The sequence below is a fragment of the Hypanus sabinus genome, chromosome 18, assembly GCF_030144855.1.
Source record: "Hypanus sabinus isolate sHypSab1 chromosome 18, sHypSab1.hap1, whole genome shotgun sequence".
NCBI lineage: Eukaryota > Metazoa > Chordata > Chondrichthyes > Myliobatiformes > Dasyatidae > Hypanus > Hypanus sabinus.
In genome coordinates, this window is record NC_082723.1 from 31,535,849 (window position 1) to 31,552,537 (window position 16,689).

The 16,689-nt window shown below is 46.5% G+C and overlaps 1 protein-coding gene across 7 annotated transcripts in view; it reads left to right on the forward strand.

The window, feature by feature from the left end:
- pdcl (phosducin-like) overlaps positions 1–4,265 on the forward strand; it is a 42,219-nt gene extending 37,954 nt beyond the window's left edge. For all 7 annotated transcript variants that reach the window (XM_059993990.1, XM_059993991.1, XM_059993988.1 and 4 more), the window contains 2 exons: positions 1,359–1,540; positions 2,351–4,265. In XM_059993990.1, the coding sequence (XP_059849973.1) occupies positions 1,359–1,540; positions 2,351–2,899 (731 nt within the window). In that variant the 3' untranslated portion in view covers positions 2,900–4,265. The remainder of the gene's footprint in view (positions 1–1,358; positions 1,541–2,350) is intronic.
- The last annotated feature ends 12,424 nt before the right edge of the window (positions 4,266–16,689 follow it).

Here is a 16,689-nt window from a genome sequence, read left to right on the forward strand (position 1 = left end):
AGTTATCAGACCTCATTGCAGTTCATTGTTTCTCACTGAAGTACATCACGTTGTTTTGCAAAATAATGAAATGTCCAGCTCTGGAGATTTTTAAACTCTGCTTGTATTTTAATAAAGTGGTCTTTGATTGGATATTAACTCTCTGACGGTGGTGTCTGAATAGAGGATGCTGTCCAAGTTGCATGCCATCTTGGACAATGTCTCCCATCCACTCCATAATGTACTGGTTAGGCACAGGAGTACACTCAGCCAGAGTCTCATTCCACCGAGATGTAACACTGAGCGTCACAGGAAGTCATTCCTACCTGTGACCATCAAACTTTACAACTCCTCCCTCGGAGTGTCAGACCCCCTGAGCCAATAGGCTGGTCCTGGACTTATTTCCACTTGGCATGATTAACTTATTATTATTTATGGTTTTATATTGCTATATTTCTTCACTATTCTTTGTGCGACTGTAATGAAACCCAATTTCCCTCGGGATCAATAAAGTATGTCTGTCTGTCTGTAAGCTAAAACGAATCTCCAAAGCTGCTTGTGGAAGGTGCTCATTAACTCCCTGAAATAGTGGAGCTACAGTGTGACCCTCCCTGGATGCTCTAGTGCGGCGTTCAGCGTAACGCTTTACACCGCCAACCATAATATTGGGATTCCATTCCCACCACTTTCAATATGTTCTTCTCGTGACCATGTGGGTTTCCTCCCATATTCCAACGGCTTACCGGTTGGAGTTAATAAGTTGTGAATATGAGATTTGGTTCCTGAACTGTGGCAACACCTGCGGACAGACCCCAGCATGTGCTCGGATTTCAGTCATTGGTGCAAGCAGTGACCAAGTATGTGTCAATGTATGGAGTTGTAGATCACGTTTCAGCCATTCTGAGTCTGTTCCATACTGTCATTCTACCTGGTCCCATCGATCTGCTCCTTTGCCATAGCCTTCCAGGCCCCTACCATACATGTACCTATCCACTCTTCTCTTTATGGTTGAAATGGAACCCCCATCCACCACTTCCGTTAGCAGTGTGTTCTACACGCTCACCACCCTCTGAGTGAAGAAGTTCCCCCTAACCCTTAAACCTTCAACCTTTCTGCCTTAACACATGACCCCTAGTTTTAGTGGGAAAAGCCTGCTTGCATTTACCCAATCTATACCCCTCAATGTTGTATACAGTATTTCTATCAAATCTCCTCATTGTCATTCTCCAGGGAGTGAAGAGCTATTGTGTACCCTCACACAAGGCCACACACAAGAAATAGAGTGAGTCTGAACTCTGGTAATAGTCTCTTCACTGTTGCTCTGCAGCCAGGGCGACTGTTTTGTTAAAAGCCCTGTGTCGACCCCCTTCTCTGCTCAGGTCCGAAAGGAGTCATCAACGACTGGCGGCGCTTCAAGCAGCTGGAAACGGAGCAGCGTGCCGAACAGCGCCGAGAGGTCCACCGGCTCATCAAGAAGCTGTCGATGAGCTGTCGCTCTCACCTGGACGAACAGAAGGAGCTCCACAAGCAGAAGGTGGTCCAGGACAAAGTCAATGGCAAGGTTAATATCCACGCAGTGAACACCAGGCATTCGGGGAGTGCACTTAGTTACATAGTGTTTAGTGTAACACTTTTACAGTGCAGTCTCTCTGTTACCTGTAAGGAGTTAGTATGTGCTCCCCATGACACGTGGATTTCCTCTGGGTGCTCTCTCATTCCAAGCATGTACAGGTTAGTAGGTTAATTGGTCACATGGCTGTATTTGGGCATTGTCAGCTTGTTGGGCTGGAACGGTATAGGTAGGGTTGAGCGTAGAGAGAATGTTTCCAGTAGTGGGTGAGTCTAGGATCAGAGTGCACAGCCTCGGAAGAGAAGTATGTCCCTTTAGAACAGATGACGAGGAACTTCCTTAGCTTGGAGTGGTGAATCTGTGCAATTCATTGCCACAGACAGCTGTGAAGGCCAAGTCATTGCGTAAAGCAGAGGTTGATCAGTTCTTGATTAGTCGGCGTGAAAGATTACGGGGGAGAAGGCAGGAGAAGGGGGTTGGGAGGGAAAATAAACCAGCCGTGATGGAATGGTAGAACGGACTCAATGGGCCAAATGGACTAGCTCTGCCTCCATGTCTTATAAGGACAATATCCAGACTGAAGTGTTTGCTGCCCTCATCCTAACTGGTAGAGATGGTGGGTTTGGAAGGGGCTGTAAAATGTTTTAAATGTCAAAATACACATTTTTAGGTTTTGCAAATGTTTTAATGCTATAATTTCTTGTATTGTTCCAATGCTTTAACTGTAGTTGTCAAAAAATATGTCGTATAGTCAGGCATACTGAAGCAGTTACCCTAATGTTTTGCTGATTTGTTTTGTAGTTGACACTGAAAGAATGCAATATGCTGAATGAGAAGGACGACGAGGTGTTTCTGGAGCAGTACCGCAAGCAGCGGATGAAGGAGATGAGGGAGCACCTCTATAGCGGAAAGCGCTTTGAGCAGTTCTACGAGCTCACCAGCTCTGAGGACTTTCTAGACACAATTGATAAAGAGGAGAAGAACACTCTGATCGTGGTTCACATCTACGAGGATGAACTGCCGGGCTGTGAAGCCATGAATGGCTGCCTGATCTGCCTGGCCTCTGACTACCCATTGGTAAAGTTCTGCAAGGTCCGTAGCTCTGTGATCGGTGCCAGTGCCCGGTTCACTGACAACGCCTTGCCTGCTCTCCTGGTCTACAAGCGCGGTGACCTGATCGGCAACTTTGTGCGCATCACCGACCAGCTTGGGTATGACTTCTTCGCTGCTGACCTGGAGTCATTTCTGCGCGAGTACGGCGTGCTGCCGGAGAAGGATGCTGTGTCACCCATGTCCATTAAGAGTGCCTCGGTGTGCCGTAGTGACGATAGTGACCTTGACATTGACTGACCCTCAGAGCTATTTCTCATGATGTAGAGCAGCCATTACTCAGGCTTAGTTTGTTTTCAGTGTCAGCTCCCCATGTAGCCTATGCCTGATTTGTTGGTTTGAGGTGCTGCTTGTTTTTATTTACATTGCTGAGAATATTAATCAGACCAGTACCACCAGGGGCCAGGTGATTTTTAATCTGAGACATTAGGTCCCCATTCCTCTATCCTCTATGCACACTGCCTCTCCACCTCTGTCATCACGATTGACATTCCTTCTCATTAACCAGCAGGCACGCTTTGGATGGGTTCCACGGCGACTCTAAGGATGGTTAAAGCTGAGTTAAACATACAGTTAGACTCGTACTGCAGTTTACAAACAATGAAAATCCAAAAGTGTGACCAGCTAAATCTGACACTCTTCTGCTGAAGAGTCTGTTTTACTGTAGCACTGTAAATAATTTATTGGTTGTCCAAATCCATCTTCATCAATCTTCGTAGATCCTCTTTATAATGTCATCTAACACACACAAAATGCTGGAAGAGTTCAGAAGGTCTGGCGCATCTATGGAGGGGATTAAATAAGCATCACTTTGGTCCAAGACCCTTCATCTGACCTGCTGAGTTCCTCTCTCATTTTATGTGTGTGGCTCTGGAATTCCAGCATCCGCAGAATCGCTTGTGTTACTGAAAACATCTGCTTTCCTTCCTCTTCAAGATTTTAATAATTTACAATTAAACCAGATTGCTACTTTTTCTAGCAAATTCTTGATCAGGAGCCAGGACAAATCGGAGAATTGTAGCTGGTTTTGCTTTTAAGGATGCCTCTGGTTTTCCAGTTGAGGGAACACATTAAACCTGCTCCTACTTCGCATTATGTGTATATATCTACCTCCTAGTTCCTGCTTACCACGGTTTCTGGGTGTTCATTTGCAATACCGTAATCTGTACCATTCAACCAGTTTACATTCAAAACTTAAAGAAATGCAAGCTGTTTTTTAACTTTACCTTTTAAATAAAATCTTTAATTTCTTTCTGCTAGTGATGCCTTGAAGCATGTTTGTTCTGTTATGCCTGAAGTGTGTGTGATTTATTTACTATGCAGTGTTCAGTGAATTATTAGCCTGGTTGCTGAAACTTTATAGGCTGTTTTTAACAAGCTCTTTGTGTGCTCCACATTTGTTAGGATTTTCTGTAGAACCAATTCTATGATAGGTTTAAAATATCCAAATGAAGTAAAGTTATCAAGCATTTTCAAACATCTTTGCAGCTTTTCGTATTTTGCTTATGAGAATGACAGAACTGCATTTTAAATTGTTACATTTATAAAAGGGAGTGCGTCCTTGTTTCCCATTCACCTGACTCAAATAAAAAGATAGTGAAATTAACAGATTTGTTGTATTTTTGATATTCATATTTCTCAAAGATTACAGATTCTGTCCTGTTTACCTCCTCTGTTGTACGATTCGTGCACTGTCTCGGAAGGAGAAGTAATTATTTAGAGTGGCACACACAAAATGCTGGAGGAACTCAGCAGGTCAGGCAGCACTGTTGGAAATGAGTGTCAGCATTTCAGTGGGGGGACATGTTAGAAGGTGAAGGCAAAGCCAGGTGGACGAAGAAGCTGGGAGGTGCAAGGTAGAAAAGGAAAAGGGCTGGAGAAGAAGGAAGCTGATGTGACAGAAAGGAGAGTGGATCATGGGAGAAGGGGAGAGATGCCAGGGGAGGTGATAGATGAGAAGGCAAGTCCTTCTTCTCCTTGCCCCACCTTCTTATTCTGGCATCTTCCCCCTTCCTCCCAGTCCCGATGAAGAGTCTCGGCCCAAAATGTCAACTGTTTTTTAACCTCTATAGGTGCTACCTGACCTGCTCAGTTCCTCCAGCAACTGCAGAATCTCGTGTGTTTCTTTATAAATGTTTAGTGTTCTTTCCACAATCAGTGATTCCCTTTAAGAGAAAACATTCACAGGGATGGTAGCCGGGTTCCAGTGAGTAAGCCAGGCTGGGTCAGTTACCTGCAGCGAAGGAGTCTGAGATGGGACATGAGAGATGTAACATGAGGAGAGGCACAGAGAGTCGGTGCTTGCTCACTATGGCAGGGTGGCTAAAACCGGAGGCTGTAAGTTTGAGAGGGAGGCCGTGTAAAGGAGTAAATATTCCACACACCAGGTGGTTGGTATGCATAACTGGAATTGGTTTATTACTGTCACATGTACTGAGATCCAGTGAAAAGCTTGTATTGCATTCTGTTCATACAGATCAGATCATTATACAGTGCAGAGTAAAGTGTGACAGTTACAGAGAAAGTGCAGTGTAGGTAAGCAGTAATTGCAAGATCATAGCGAAGAAGATGGTGAGGTCAGAAGTCCATCTGATTGAACTGGGGACCATTTAATAGTCTAATAAACTGCAGAATACCAGCTTTCCTTCCTGGAAATACATTCAAGCTTTTGTATCTTCTGCCCAGTGGGAGAGGGGAGATGAGAGAATGTCCAGGGTAGAAGGGTCTGATTATACTGGCTGCTTTGGTGAGGCAGCGACAAGTGTTGACGGAGGGAAGGCTGGTTTCCGTGCTGTGGCATGACTTCAGTTTCTTGTGATCATGGGCAGAGCAATTGCTGTACTGAGCTGTGGTATATCCTTACAGAATACTTTCTGTGAGTTGATGGGGACCTGCTGAATTAATTTAGCCCTTTGATGAAGTAGTGGTCCAAATACTGAAATATTTAGCGCTTGTTCAATCCACTTAAGCAAAGCTTTAGATTGGGGCTTCCCAACCTTTTTTATGCCACGGACGCCTCCCATTAATGGAAGACTCCATGGACCCCGGGTGTAGATGGTATTTCAGAGAAGTGTGGGAGTCAGAGGGGAGCCAGAATGGGGAGTGGAAGAAGAGGGAGGGGGAGAACTAACTGTTGGAGGGACTGATGTTCATACCATTAGGTTGAAAGTTACCCAGAGGGAAGATGAGATGTTGCCCCTCCAACTTGAATGATGCCTCTTCTTGGCAGTAGAGGAGGCCATGGACAGACATTTCAGAATGGGAGTGAAGTTGAATTGAAATGGGTGGGCACTAGTCAGAGTGAAGGTGCTTGTCAAAGCAGCTCCCCAATCTGTGTCAAAATCCCTGCAGGGCCCTTAGCATTGTCAAAGATCCCCTCGCCACTACCCACCATCCATCCAACAGTCCCTTTGACCCACTTCCCCCTTCCATCAGGCAGCAGGTTCACCATTAGGACAAAGCCTGTTAAGATGGGAAACAGCTTCTTCTCCCAGCCTGTGTGACCACTGAACTCCCTGCCACCAGCCAGATCTCATCACGTATGAAGTGACAGTAGCGTTATACTGTTTACTTTTTAACTTGTGTCATAAATGCATCTTACTTGTTAATTTATTAGTGGCAATATTACTTTGTGTTGTATCTGTAAGTTATATGTACGGTGTTGTGCACCTTGGTCTAGAGGAACGTTGTTTCGTTTGGTGGTATACACGTGTTCGGTTATAAGTATGGTGGTGTGCACCTTGGTCTGGAGGAACGTTATTTCATTTGGTGATATATGTGTGTACGGTTAAATGACAGAAAACCTGAACTTAAGCTTGATGTGTCTTGGAAGGAGGAGCAGAACTCTGGTAGCAAGTGAAATCAGTCTCTGTCCTCAACAACTCCCCAGGGGATGCAGTATCCCCCACCCCGAACGGAAATCAGTCCTGGCAACACAGGCCCCAAAAACCACAACATGTTAGTCCACGGCCTCCTCTCCTGCCACGGTGAGGCTACTCTCAGGTTGGAGCAGCAACATCTCATTTTCAGTCTGGGTAGTGTCCAACCTGATGGCATGAACATCAATTCCCCCAACTTCCTCTAATTTCCTCCTTCATCTCGTTTTCCCTCTTCTGTTCCCAACTCTGGCCTCTTACCTCTTTACCTCACCTGCCTATAACCTCCCCCCTCCGGGTCCACTCCTTTCCTTTCTCCCATGGACCATTCTCCTCTCCTATCAGATTCCTCCTTCAGCCTTTTATCACCTCCCAGCATCTCACTTCATCCCCTCTCCCCCCACCCTCCTGGCTTCACCTTCTAGCTTGTACCCCATCCCCTCCCGCACATTCTTTTTCTGGCATCATCCCCCTTCCTTTCCAACCCTGATGAAGGGTCTCAGCCCAGAACGTCGGCTGCTTATTCCTCTCTATAGATGCTGCCTGACCTGCTGAGTTCTTCCAGCATTTTGTGTGTCTTGCTCTGAATTTCCAGCATCTGCAGAATCCCTTGTGTTTATGATTTGCTGCTTTCTTCCCTCTTGGACAGACATCTGTTGATTCCACTGTGAGACCGAGGCTGGATTAGTACTTTGGTATTCAAAGTGCAATGCAGCAAGCAAAGGCACATTTAATTTATTTAACAACGCTTCACAGTAACAGGCTCTACTGGGCCAAGGAACCTGTGCTGCCCAGAGACACCCCTGTGATCAATTAACCTATTAAAGTTATAGTGTGGTAACACAGCAGTTCATGCAACGTTATTACAGCTCGGGGAGTCGGAGTTTAGAGTTCAATTCCAGTGTCCTCTGTAAGCAGTTCGTACATTCCTCCCTTAGTGCATGTGTGTTTCCTCCGGGTGCTCTGGTTTCCCTCCACGATCCAAAGTCATACCGGTTACTAGGTTATAGGAACATAGGGAATAGGATTAGGAGTAGGCCATCTGGCCCATCAAGCCTGCTCCACCATTTGTTAAGATCATGGCTAATCTGGCCGTGGACTCATCTCCACCTACCTGCCTTTTCCCCATAACCTTTAATTCCTTACTATGCAAAAATCTATCCAACCTTGTCTTAAATACATTTACTGACGTAGCCTCCACTGTTTTATTGGGCAGAGAATTCCACAGATTCACCACTTACTGGGAAAAGCAGTTTCTTCTCATCTCTGTCCTAAATCTGCTCCCCCAAATCTTGAGGCTATGTCTCCTAGTTCAAGTTTCACTCAGCAGGGTCAATTGATCATTGTAAGTTATCCCAGGATTAGGCTAGGATGAAATCAGAGCGTTGCTGGGCAGCTCATTGGCTGGAAAGGCCTGTTGCACACTATATCGCGAGATAAATAAATTACTTGCACATCTTTGGAATATGGGACATAACCAAAGCACCAGAGGAAAGCCACATGGTCACGGGGAGGGAAAATCTACAAGCTCCTTACAGACAGTAGCTGGAATTGAACCTACTGTTCTGATTGTTGGCACTGTGAAGTGATGGGCACGCTAAAACCACAGAAGGTGCAGGAACTGGATTTTCTGAAAGGTCACATTTAAGCACGTGTGCGACACCCTGGGGTCTCTGTACAGCCTCTCCCCGTCCTCCCCCCATTCCTTCGGTGTCACACTCAATCAGTTTTACCTTTGGCTTCGAGCAATGATTCTTTCTATTGTTTACACGCAGCAGGCCAGATGTTTTCCCCTGCTAGTTGTACATTTGGGTCAATGAATTAATGAGGTTTGAGTGTCCAGCTGTGAGTCTTGAGCCTGGTGTTCTATTTCCCGGTTTCCCTACCACAGCTCCTGACTTCCTGAACACCTACCCCCCAGAAACTCAACATTCATTTATTTACCACAAGTACGTGAAAACAGTGAAATGTGTTGTTTGTGTTAAGGATGCTTTGGGGGCAGCCCACATGTACTGGCACACGTTCCAGGCCGACATCACATGCCCACCGTGCTTGGCAGAACACGCCGATGACAGAGCACCTAAATGCGAGCAGAGGCCGCCGCTCAGTGCTGTCTTACATTCCTTTTCCCCATGGGTCCGTTTCGAGAAGGAGCGTGTCTCCTTCATGTTCCTCAACCCACAGCTGCTGTCTGTGATTTTAAACGGGACCTGAGGGGCAACTTTCTCAGGCAGGGGACGGTGAGCGCACGGCTGAGCTGCCAGAGGAAAGGGTTGAGGCTGGTCCAGTTAAGGAGCACGTGGACAGGGGCGTGGGGTGGAGGCACCTGCACCTGCAGGGGTATTTATTTTTTATTTAGAGATATAGCACGGAGTAGGCCCTCCAGCCCACTGAGCTGCATCTCACAGCAACTCACCTATTTAACCCCAGCCCAATCCTGGGACAATTTACAATGACCAATTAACCAGTACGTCTTTGGTGTGGGAGGGAACCCATACGGTCACGGGAAGGAACAAACTTACTCACAGAGGATGCCAGAATTGAACTCTGATCTGTAACAGTGTTGCACTGTTACACCACTATGGTGACCCACGGGCATATATGGGCCATACACAGGAGATTGAGATGCTCCATGGACACTGTGATCGGCATGGATTGGTTGGGCCGAAGGGCCTGTCTGAGATTGAATGCTGTAAATTATCCCCTCATGTTAGTGACCAGCAGAAAGGACCAAAGTTTCTCAGGTGCTGAGGGTGTAGATGGTTAAACGTGTGTGTGATTTAGAGACAGCACAGGTCTGTGCGTGCTCAGGATCAGATAGGATGTATAAAATTATGAGGGAAGGAGCCAGATAGGTTGAGTGCACTGAGTACTATGAGAGGGGATTTAGTAGGAACTCGAGGGGCAGCCTTTTCACCCAGAGTGTGGTCCCTATATTGAAGGAGCTGCCAGAAGAAGTTGTTGAGGCAGGGACATTAACAACAGTCAAGGTCCATGAATAGGAAAGGTTGAATGGCCTGGGCAGATGGGAATCTTGGACCAGTTGCAGTACTGTTCTGCACTGTGCTCAGGTTCCTGTTAAATCTCTCCCCTCTCACCTTAACTCTATTGCCTTCTAGTTCTTACTTCTCCAAGCCTGGATGCTTTCATCTCAACGACCCTCATGATCTTGCACGCCCGTGTGAGGTCAACCAGCATTCTCAAAAACAACAGTGAGTTTTGACCTCCTAGACTCTCCCCGTAATTCCAGCCATCACTCTCGGCTGCATTCTCATAAATCTCTGCACTTCCTTTTGCCAGAGAGTGGTGGATCTGTGGCATTCTTTGCCACAAGCAGCTGTGGAGGCCAAGTCTTTATGCATATTTAAGGCAGAGGCTGATAGATCCTTGATGGGTCAGGGCATGAAGGGAATGGGGAGAAGGCAGGAGATTGGGTCTGAGAGGGAAATGGATCAGCCACGATGAAATGGCAGAGCAGACTCGATGGGCCAAATGGCCTAATTCTGCTCCTATATCTCGTGGTCTTTCCAAGCTTAAGGTGACCAAAACTGAACACGACATTCCAAATGCTGCACAGATTGAGGCGACGCTGAGGAAGGCAAATGCAATGTTAGGATTCATTTTGAGAGGACTAGAATATAAAATCAAGGATGTGATGCTGAGAACTTACAAGGCACTCGGAGTGTTGTGAGCAGATTTGGAGCCCATAGCTGAGAAAAGATGTGCTGGCATTGGACAGACTCCAGAGGAGGTTCACGACATTAATTCTGGGACTGAAAGGGTTAACATATGAGGACTGTTTGATAACTCTGGGTCTGTACTCACTGGGGTTTAGAAGAATGGGGTGGAGTGGGGAAGTCTCATTGAAACCTATCGAATACTGAAAGGCCTAGACAGACTGCGAAGGATGTTTCCTATAGTGGGGGAGTCCAGGACCAGAGGGCATGTCCTCAGGAGGAGGGATGGCATTTAGAAAAGAGATAGGGAGGAATCTCTTTAGTTAGAAGGTGGTGAATCTGTAGAATTCATTGCCATAGACAGCTGTGGAGGCCAAGTCATTGGGTATATTTGCAGCAGAGGCTGACTGATTCTAGATTAATCAGTATGCCACAGGTTACTGGGAGAAGACGGGAATGGGGTGGAGAGGGATAATAAATCAGCCATAATTTAATGGTGGGCAAGACTCGATGGGCTGAATGGCCTCATCCTGCTTCTTATGATCTAAAGGATATGACTGGTTTGCCTTTATTAGTCCAGAAAGTGAATTTAATAGTCAGGAAGTTATGTTGCAGCTTTATAAAACTCTGGTTAGCCACACCTGGAGTATTGCACACTGTTCTGGAAGGATGTGCAGGTTTGGATTTACCAGGATGCAGCCTGGATTAGTGAATGAGAGGCTGGACAAATCTGGTTTGTTTTCTCTGGAGTGGCAGAGGCCGAGGGGAGATCTGATAGAGGTTTAGCAGATTATGAGAGGCAGATCAGGCAGCTAGTAAAATATTCCCCCGGGGTTGAAACGTCTAATACCAGAGAGGCATGCATTGAATGTGAAAGGGAGTGTGTTCGAAGGGGCAAGTATTTTAGAGTAGCGGCTGTCTGGAATGTGCTGCCCAGCTGGTGGTGGAGGCAAATAGGATAGAGGCTTTTAAGAGGCTCTTAGAGACTAGAGAGACATGGACCAAAGGCAGAAGGGATTTTAGATATTTAATTACTAATTTAATGAGTTTGCTCCATATGAAGGGCTGGTTTCTGCGAAGATTCAGCATCCCGCTTTCGAGACTCGATGTAGCGAAGCAGGGATCCCTGTGACGTGAGCGCCCTCTTGTGGTGCCAGGATAATCGCACGGGGCAACGCTGCTGAAATGAGAAGTGATGTTTATCATGGGCACACGTGGGAGGTATGAAGTTTGTAGTCAGTGCCAGACGTCATCAATATTCACCGTGTTTCTACTTTCATTCTTAGCAGTGAATTTTGTAACATGAATTTGTAGTGATTCAACAACCTGTGATGACTTTATTGTAACATTTGCAGAGAGTTTTATCGAACAGTGAAGGTTTCGGGGTCCTCCGGTGCCATGGGAGCATCAGTTAGTGTGACATCTTGGGACGCTCCAGAGTTTGGAGTTCAATCGCCCTCTGTAAGTGATTCGTGGATTTCCTCGGAGTGCTGCGGTTTCCTCCCACAGTCCAAAGACTTGCCGGTTAGTAGGTTAATTGGTCATTGTAAATTGTCCTGTGATAAGGCCACGGTTAAATTGGGGGTTGCTGTTCCGCGCAGTATCTCTAAATTAATTTGAGTGCGATTAGTGCCAAGGGAGCGGCTGAATCAACATCAGTTAATAAGTTTATTTGATTAACCAGCGCACAGCTCTTTGGCAAACACAGGTATCCGAGCGTTTTTGTGCTGATGTATCAACATCTGCTCAATTTGATTGAAGATTGAACAGTACAGCACAGGAACATCCCACAATATCTCTGCTGCGCTCATGGATCTGGTGTAATACTCAGGAATAACCAGTCTTCTTCATACCTCCTCCTTTACAACTAGGATAGCAGTAGATCTTTTATAAATAACTATTCCCTTCTGCAAGCTGATTTAAAGAAAGAACATTTGTATGTTCTCTTAAAACAGAATGTAAACAGATAGAGAAAATGGTCAGGTTCACGCCCATCAATATGCTAATTACCAATTAAAGATCCCCGCACCCCAGACATTCTCTCTTCATCCCTCTCCCGTCGGGCAGGAGATACAGAAACCTGAAAGCATGTACTGTACCACCAGGCTGAAGGACAGCTTGCGATCCGCCGTTAACCAGACCCATGAAGGGACCTCTTGTACGATAGAATGATAATCTATCTTGTTACGATCTTGCACTTTATTGTCTACTTTCTTTCGAAGACTTTTACACTTTATTCTGCTATGTTTTTTTTTCCTTGTTTCACTCCAGTGCACTGTGTAATGATTTGATCTGTAAGAACAGTATGCAAGTCGTATTTTTCACTCTATCTTGTAACATGTACCAGTTCTTCCCAAGCGGGCATTGGTAATATGCGGTGACATTTTGAAGAATGCTAACAAAACTAACTATTCTACTAAATCATAAAGACAACCTCCCTCTCAGATACCTGGTGGTTCTGTCTCAGTCTCTGCCACAGTTCCGGGCCTCTCTCCTCCACCTGACCTCCTCGACATTCCATCCTCCGGCAGATCCGCACCTTCAGCCGCCAGTTCTTTGTCTTTCTCGCATCCAGTGAGTTTCAGATTGCCCTTCTCCAGACTGCAGAACTTGACGGCCTAGACATGGTTCCCGCTTGGGAACGGCCCTCCCGCTTGGACCTTGATTCAATTGGATGTCCCCAGATCACACAACTCTAACCCTGGCTATTGGATCCGAGTGTCTCTGGATCAGTGACACAATTGTCGCCAACTCCGGTTCCAGCAACCCCGAACCAATCCGGTCCCGGATTCCGCCGCCACCAGTTCTGGTTCCTACGACCCTGAACACCTGTAGTCTGCAAACTGCGCGGCCTCTAGCTCTGGCTCTATCCCGGATCACAGTCACAGCACCTCTAGGCTGAAACTTTCCTCACTGACCTTGGCTCCCCTTGACCCACCACCACTCTCCAACCACATGTCTCTCGGGCTCCACCGTCTCTTGGGTCCACAGAGCCAACCCAACCCTCCCCTCTCCTCTGGCGCCACCATCTTCAATCCCAATTCTAATGCTTGCTGTGTCTCCACCATTTCCTCCGACCTTCTCTTCAGCAATGGTCCCCTTCCGCCACACCTCTGAATTCCAATTCTGCCACGAGTCTTTCTTCCATTGCCTCCATCTCCAAGCCCACTTTTTTGGCAAGATTTCCACACACTGTGCTGATGACCCCTTCTCCTATCTCCCTCCTCCTCTCTCGGACACCCCACTCTGGCTCCTTTCACCTCGAATTGCCGACATCAACCGACTCCATTTCAGCACTCTTCTCACCCCCTCTGAACGCACTGCCCTCTACTCTCTCTCTGCACCAACCCCAACCTTACCTGCAGTCAAAAGGGGGAGGGGTGTTGTAGTGTGGCACACTCGCCGCTACCTTGCTGAGGACAGGCGACGTCTCATACCTACCCCTTTAAGAGAGTCCCACTCCGGACCATCAGAAACCGTCTCTGACACAATCACTGGCTTCGGCAGCTCTGGAGAACTCCCAGCCTCTGTCACCAAACTGTAAGTTCCCTTATCCCACACTTCTCGCTTCTACCCATGATCCGCAAATGTGGCTGCCCGGGTCAGCTCACTGAACTTGCGTCATATCTCAATTCCATTCTATTCCCTTTGGTTCAGTCCCTTCCCACCTACATCCTCAACACTTCCTAAATCAATCAACAACTTTCAATTGCCTGTCCCTTGATTAGCTCACTTTCACCTCTATTCTCTCAAGGCATTAAAGCCTTCTGTTTCCTTCTCAACAAAAGACCCAACCAACTCCTCTCCACCGTCCTCACTCTCAGTAATTTCTCCTTAGGCTGCTCCCACTCTCTACAAACTCGAGGGGTAGCCATGGACCCCAGCTATGCCTGCCTTTTCATTGGCAACATAGACCAGACCATATTCCAAGCCTTCTCTGGTCATGCTCTCCCAACTCTTCATCAACTTTGCCTCGGATTTCTGCACTGCCCTTAAATTCACCTGGTCCATTTCTAACACCTCCCTCCCTTTCTCGATCTCCTAGAAGCCAAACTGTTGACATCTTTTATAAACCTATTGATTCACACTTTCATTACCTCTTGGTAATAGACTTTAGGAAGACTAAGTCTGCAGTGCTCCGTTATTATTGATGGTGAGGACCTACAAGTACCTGTGGGGGTGCACCTGGATGACAGACTTAAGTGAAGCACCAACACAGAGGCTGTGTGTAAGGGCCAGAGTCACCCCTACTTCCTGAGGAGACTGAGGTCCTTTGGAGTATGCAGGCCTCTCCTTCAGATTCTACCAGTCTGTTGACACCAGTACAATCATCTAAATTGTGATGTGCTGGGTGATGTCAACAGGCTCAATAAACTGATTAGAAAGGCTGGCTCTGTTACAGGAGTCAAACTGGACACACTGGAGGCTGTGGTAGAACAAAGGACCCTACGGAAAATCCTGGCAATTCCGGATTATGTTTCTCACCCTCTGCATGCCACCTTGGCTGGAGAGGAGCACTATATGAGGTCATTCTTACCCTTGGCTCTGTCATGAGTCAACCTATAGCTGGGAAAGTGATACCCCCTTCTGCTAGATTATATGAGGTAACATTTTTAAAAATTCTTTACTTCTCTTCTACTTGTATCTGCACTTGTAATGTTAGTGACATTGTGAGATCGTAAAATATCTAGCTACCTTCCCACCCTGTCTCCAGTAAAAATGCCATTCCTGTTTCTCAGCTTTAGTCTCTGCCACACTTGTTTCTAGGATGCAGCTTTCCGTACCAGGACATCAGATATCCTCCGCCTCCTTCTAAAAAGGGTCACCCTTCCTCCATTGATGCTGCCCTCACCCTATCTTAACAATGACAGAGCTCCTTGTCCTTACCTGCATGCCATGACCCTCCACATCATTGCTCCCTGTGACTCTCTTGTCCATTTGTCCCTCCCAGCACTTATCCCTACAAGCAGCCAAAGTGCAACACCTGCCCATTTATCTCCTCCCTCACCTGCATTCAGGGCCCCAGTACTTCCAGAAGAGGCAACCCATGAATCTGCTGGTGTTGTCAATTGTGTTTGTTACTCTCAATAGGGCCTCCTCTACAATTGTGAGACCCATTGTAAATTGGGGAGCTTTACTGAGCACCTCCACTCCATCGACCAAAATCAGTACATCCCGGTGGCCATTTTAATTTTGATCCCGTCAGTGGCCTCTTCTTGTGCCACGATGAGACCATCCTCAGTGTGGAAGAGTAACACCTTATATCCTGTGTGGGCAACCTCCAGCCTGACGTGAAAATCAATTTCTTCCAGTTTAAAAAAAATCTCCTCTTCCCTTCTTCTATTCCCCACTCTGGACTTATTTCTTCTTAGCTGCCCATCACCTCTCCTATCAGATTCCTTCTCCAGCTCTTTGCCCTTCCCATCCATCTTTATATTCTGACGCCTTCCCCCTTCCTTTCCAGTCCTGATGGAGGGTCTTGGCCTGACATGTTGACTATTCTCCTCCATTGATGCTGCTTGACCTGCTCAGTTCCTCCAGCATTTTGTGTACATTACTCTACTCAATATGCTTTTTCTGGATTGCCATCTGCAGCCTGTAATTTTACTTTGGGAGTTGTGCTTTTGAAATGTTTGTACAACCTGAAGGACTCAATGAACTGGACTCTTATGAATTTAGATACATTTGTGTCAGCTATTGCTGGAGCAGACTTCAGGCCAGATTGAAGCAGTGGGGCCTAAGCCCAAGAGCAAAAAAAACTAATGTTTACCCAATTTAAGCACTGCACCATATTAAAAAGATTAAAGCTTCAAGGCTGATTGAATCAGTGTTCAGCTCACTACCCCATTGTCTGCCTCTCCCTTCTTGCTACTATCAGGTGCGAGGTGCAGGAATCTCAACTAGCTACACTTGCCTCAGCTGAACTGGGTGAGTACTTGTTTACAGGGATTCTGAGGTCCATAATGATGGGGTTTTGGGGAACTTGGAGGCATGTGATAAAGTAGGCCAAAGTCAGCATGGTTTCCTCAAGGAGAAATCTCGTCTGACAAATCTCTTGGAATTCTTTTAAGGTAGTACAGTTAGGGTAGACAAAGGAAATGCAGTGGATGCTGCTTACTTGTTTTTTTGGGTCATTGACAAGGTGCTACCCAAGGCTGCTTAGCAAGATGAGAGCCCGTGGTATTACAGTAAGCACCTCCAACCCAGGAATCCCATAGTCTCTGTCAAAGCGGGAGACCAACCATAGCCTCAGCCCAAATTACCACATGCTTGCTCACCAAGGCATGTGAATAACTTAAATCAAACTTGGCAAGTTCCCCAACTTAATCACACTATCATTGAGGCCTGTCAGAAACCTCAAAACGGTGTGCTGTAGAACCTCATCCTGGACTACTATGGGAACTTGAGATTGAAATTGTCCTCAGGAACAATCTCATCAGGCTGGCACAGCTCAAGAAGGGCATTATAACTGAATGTA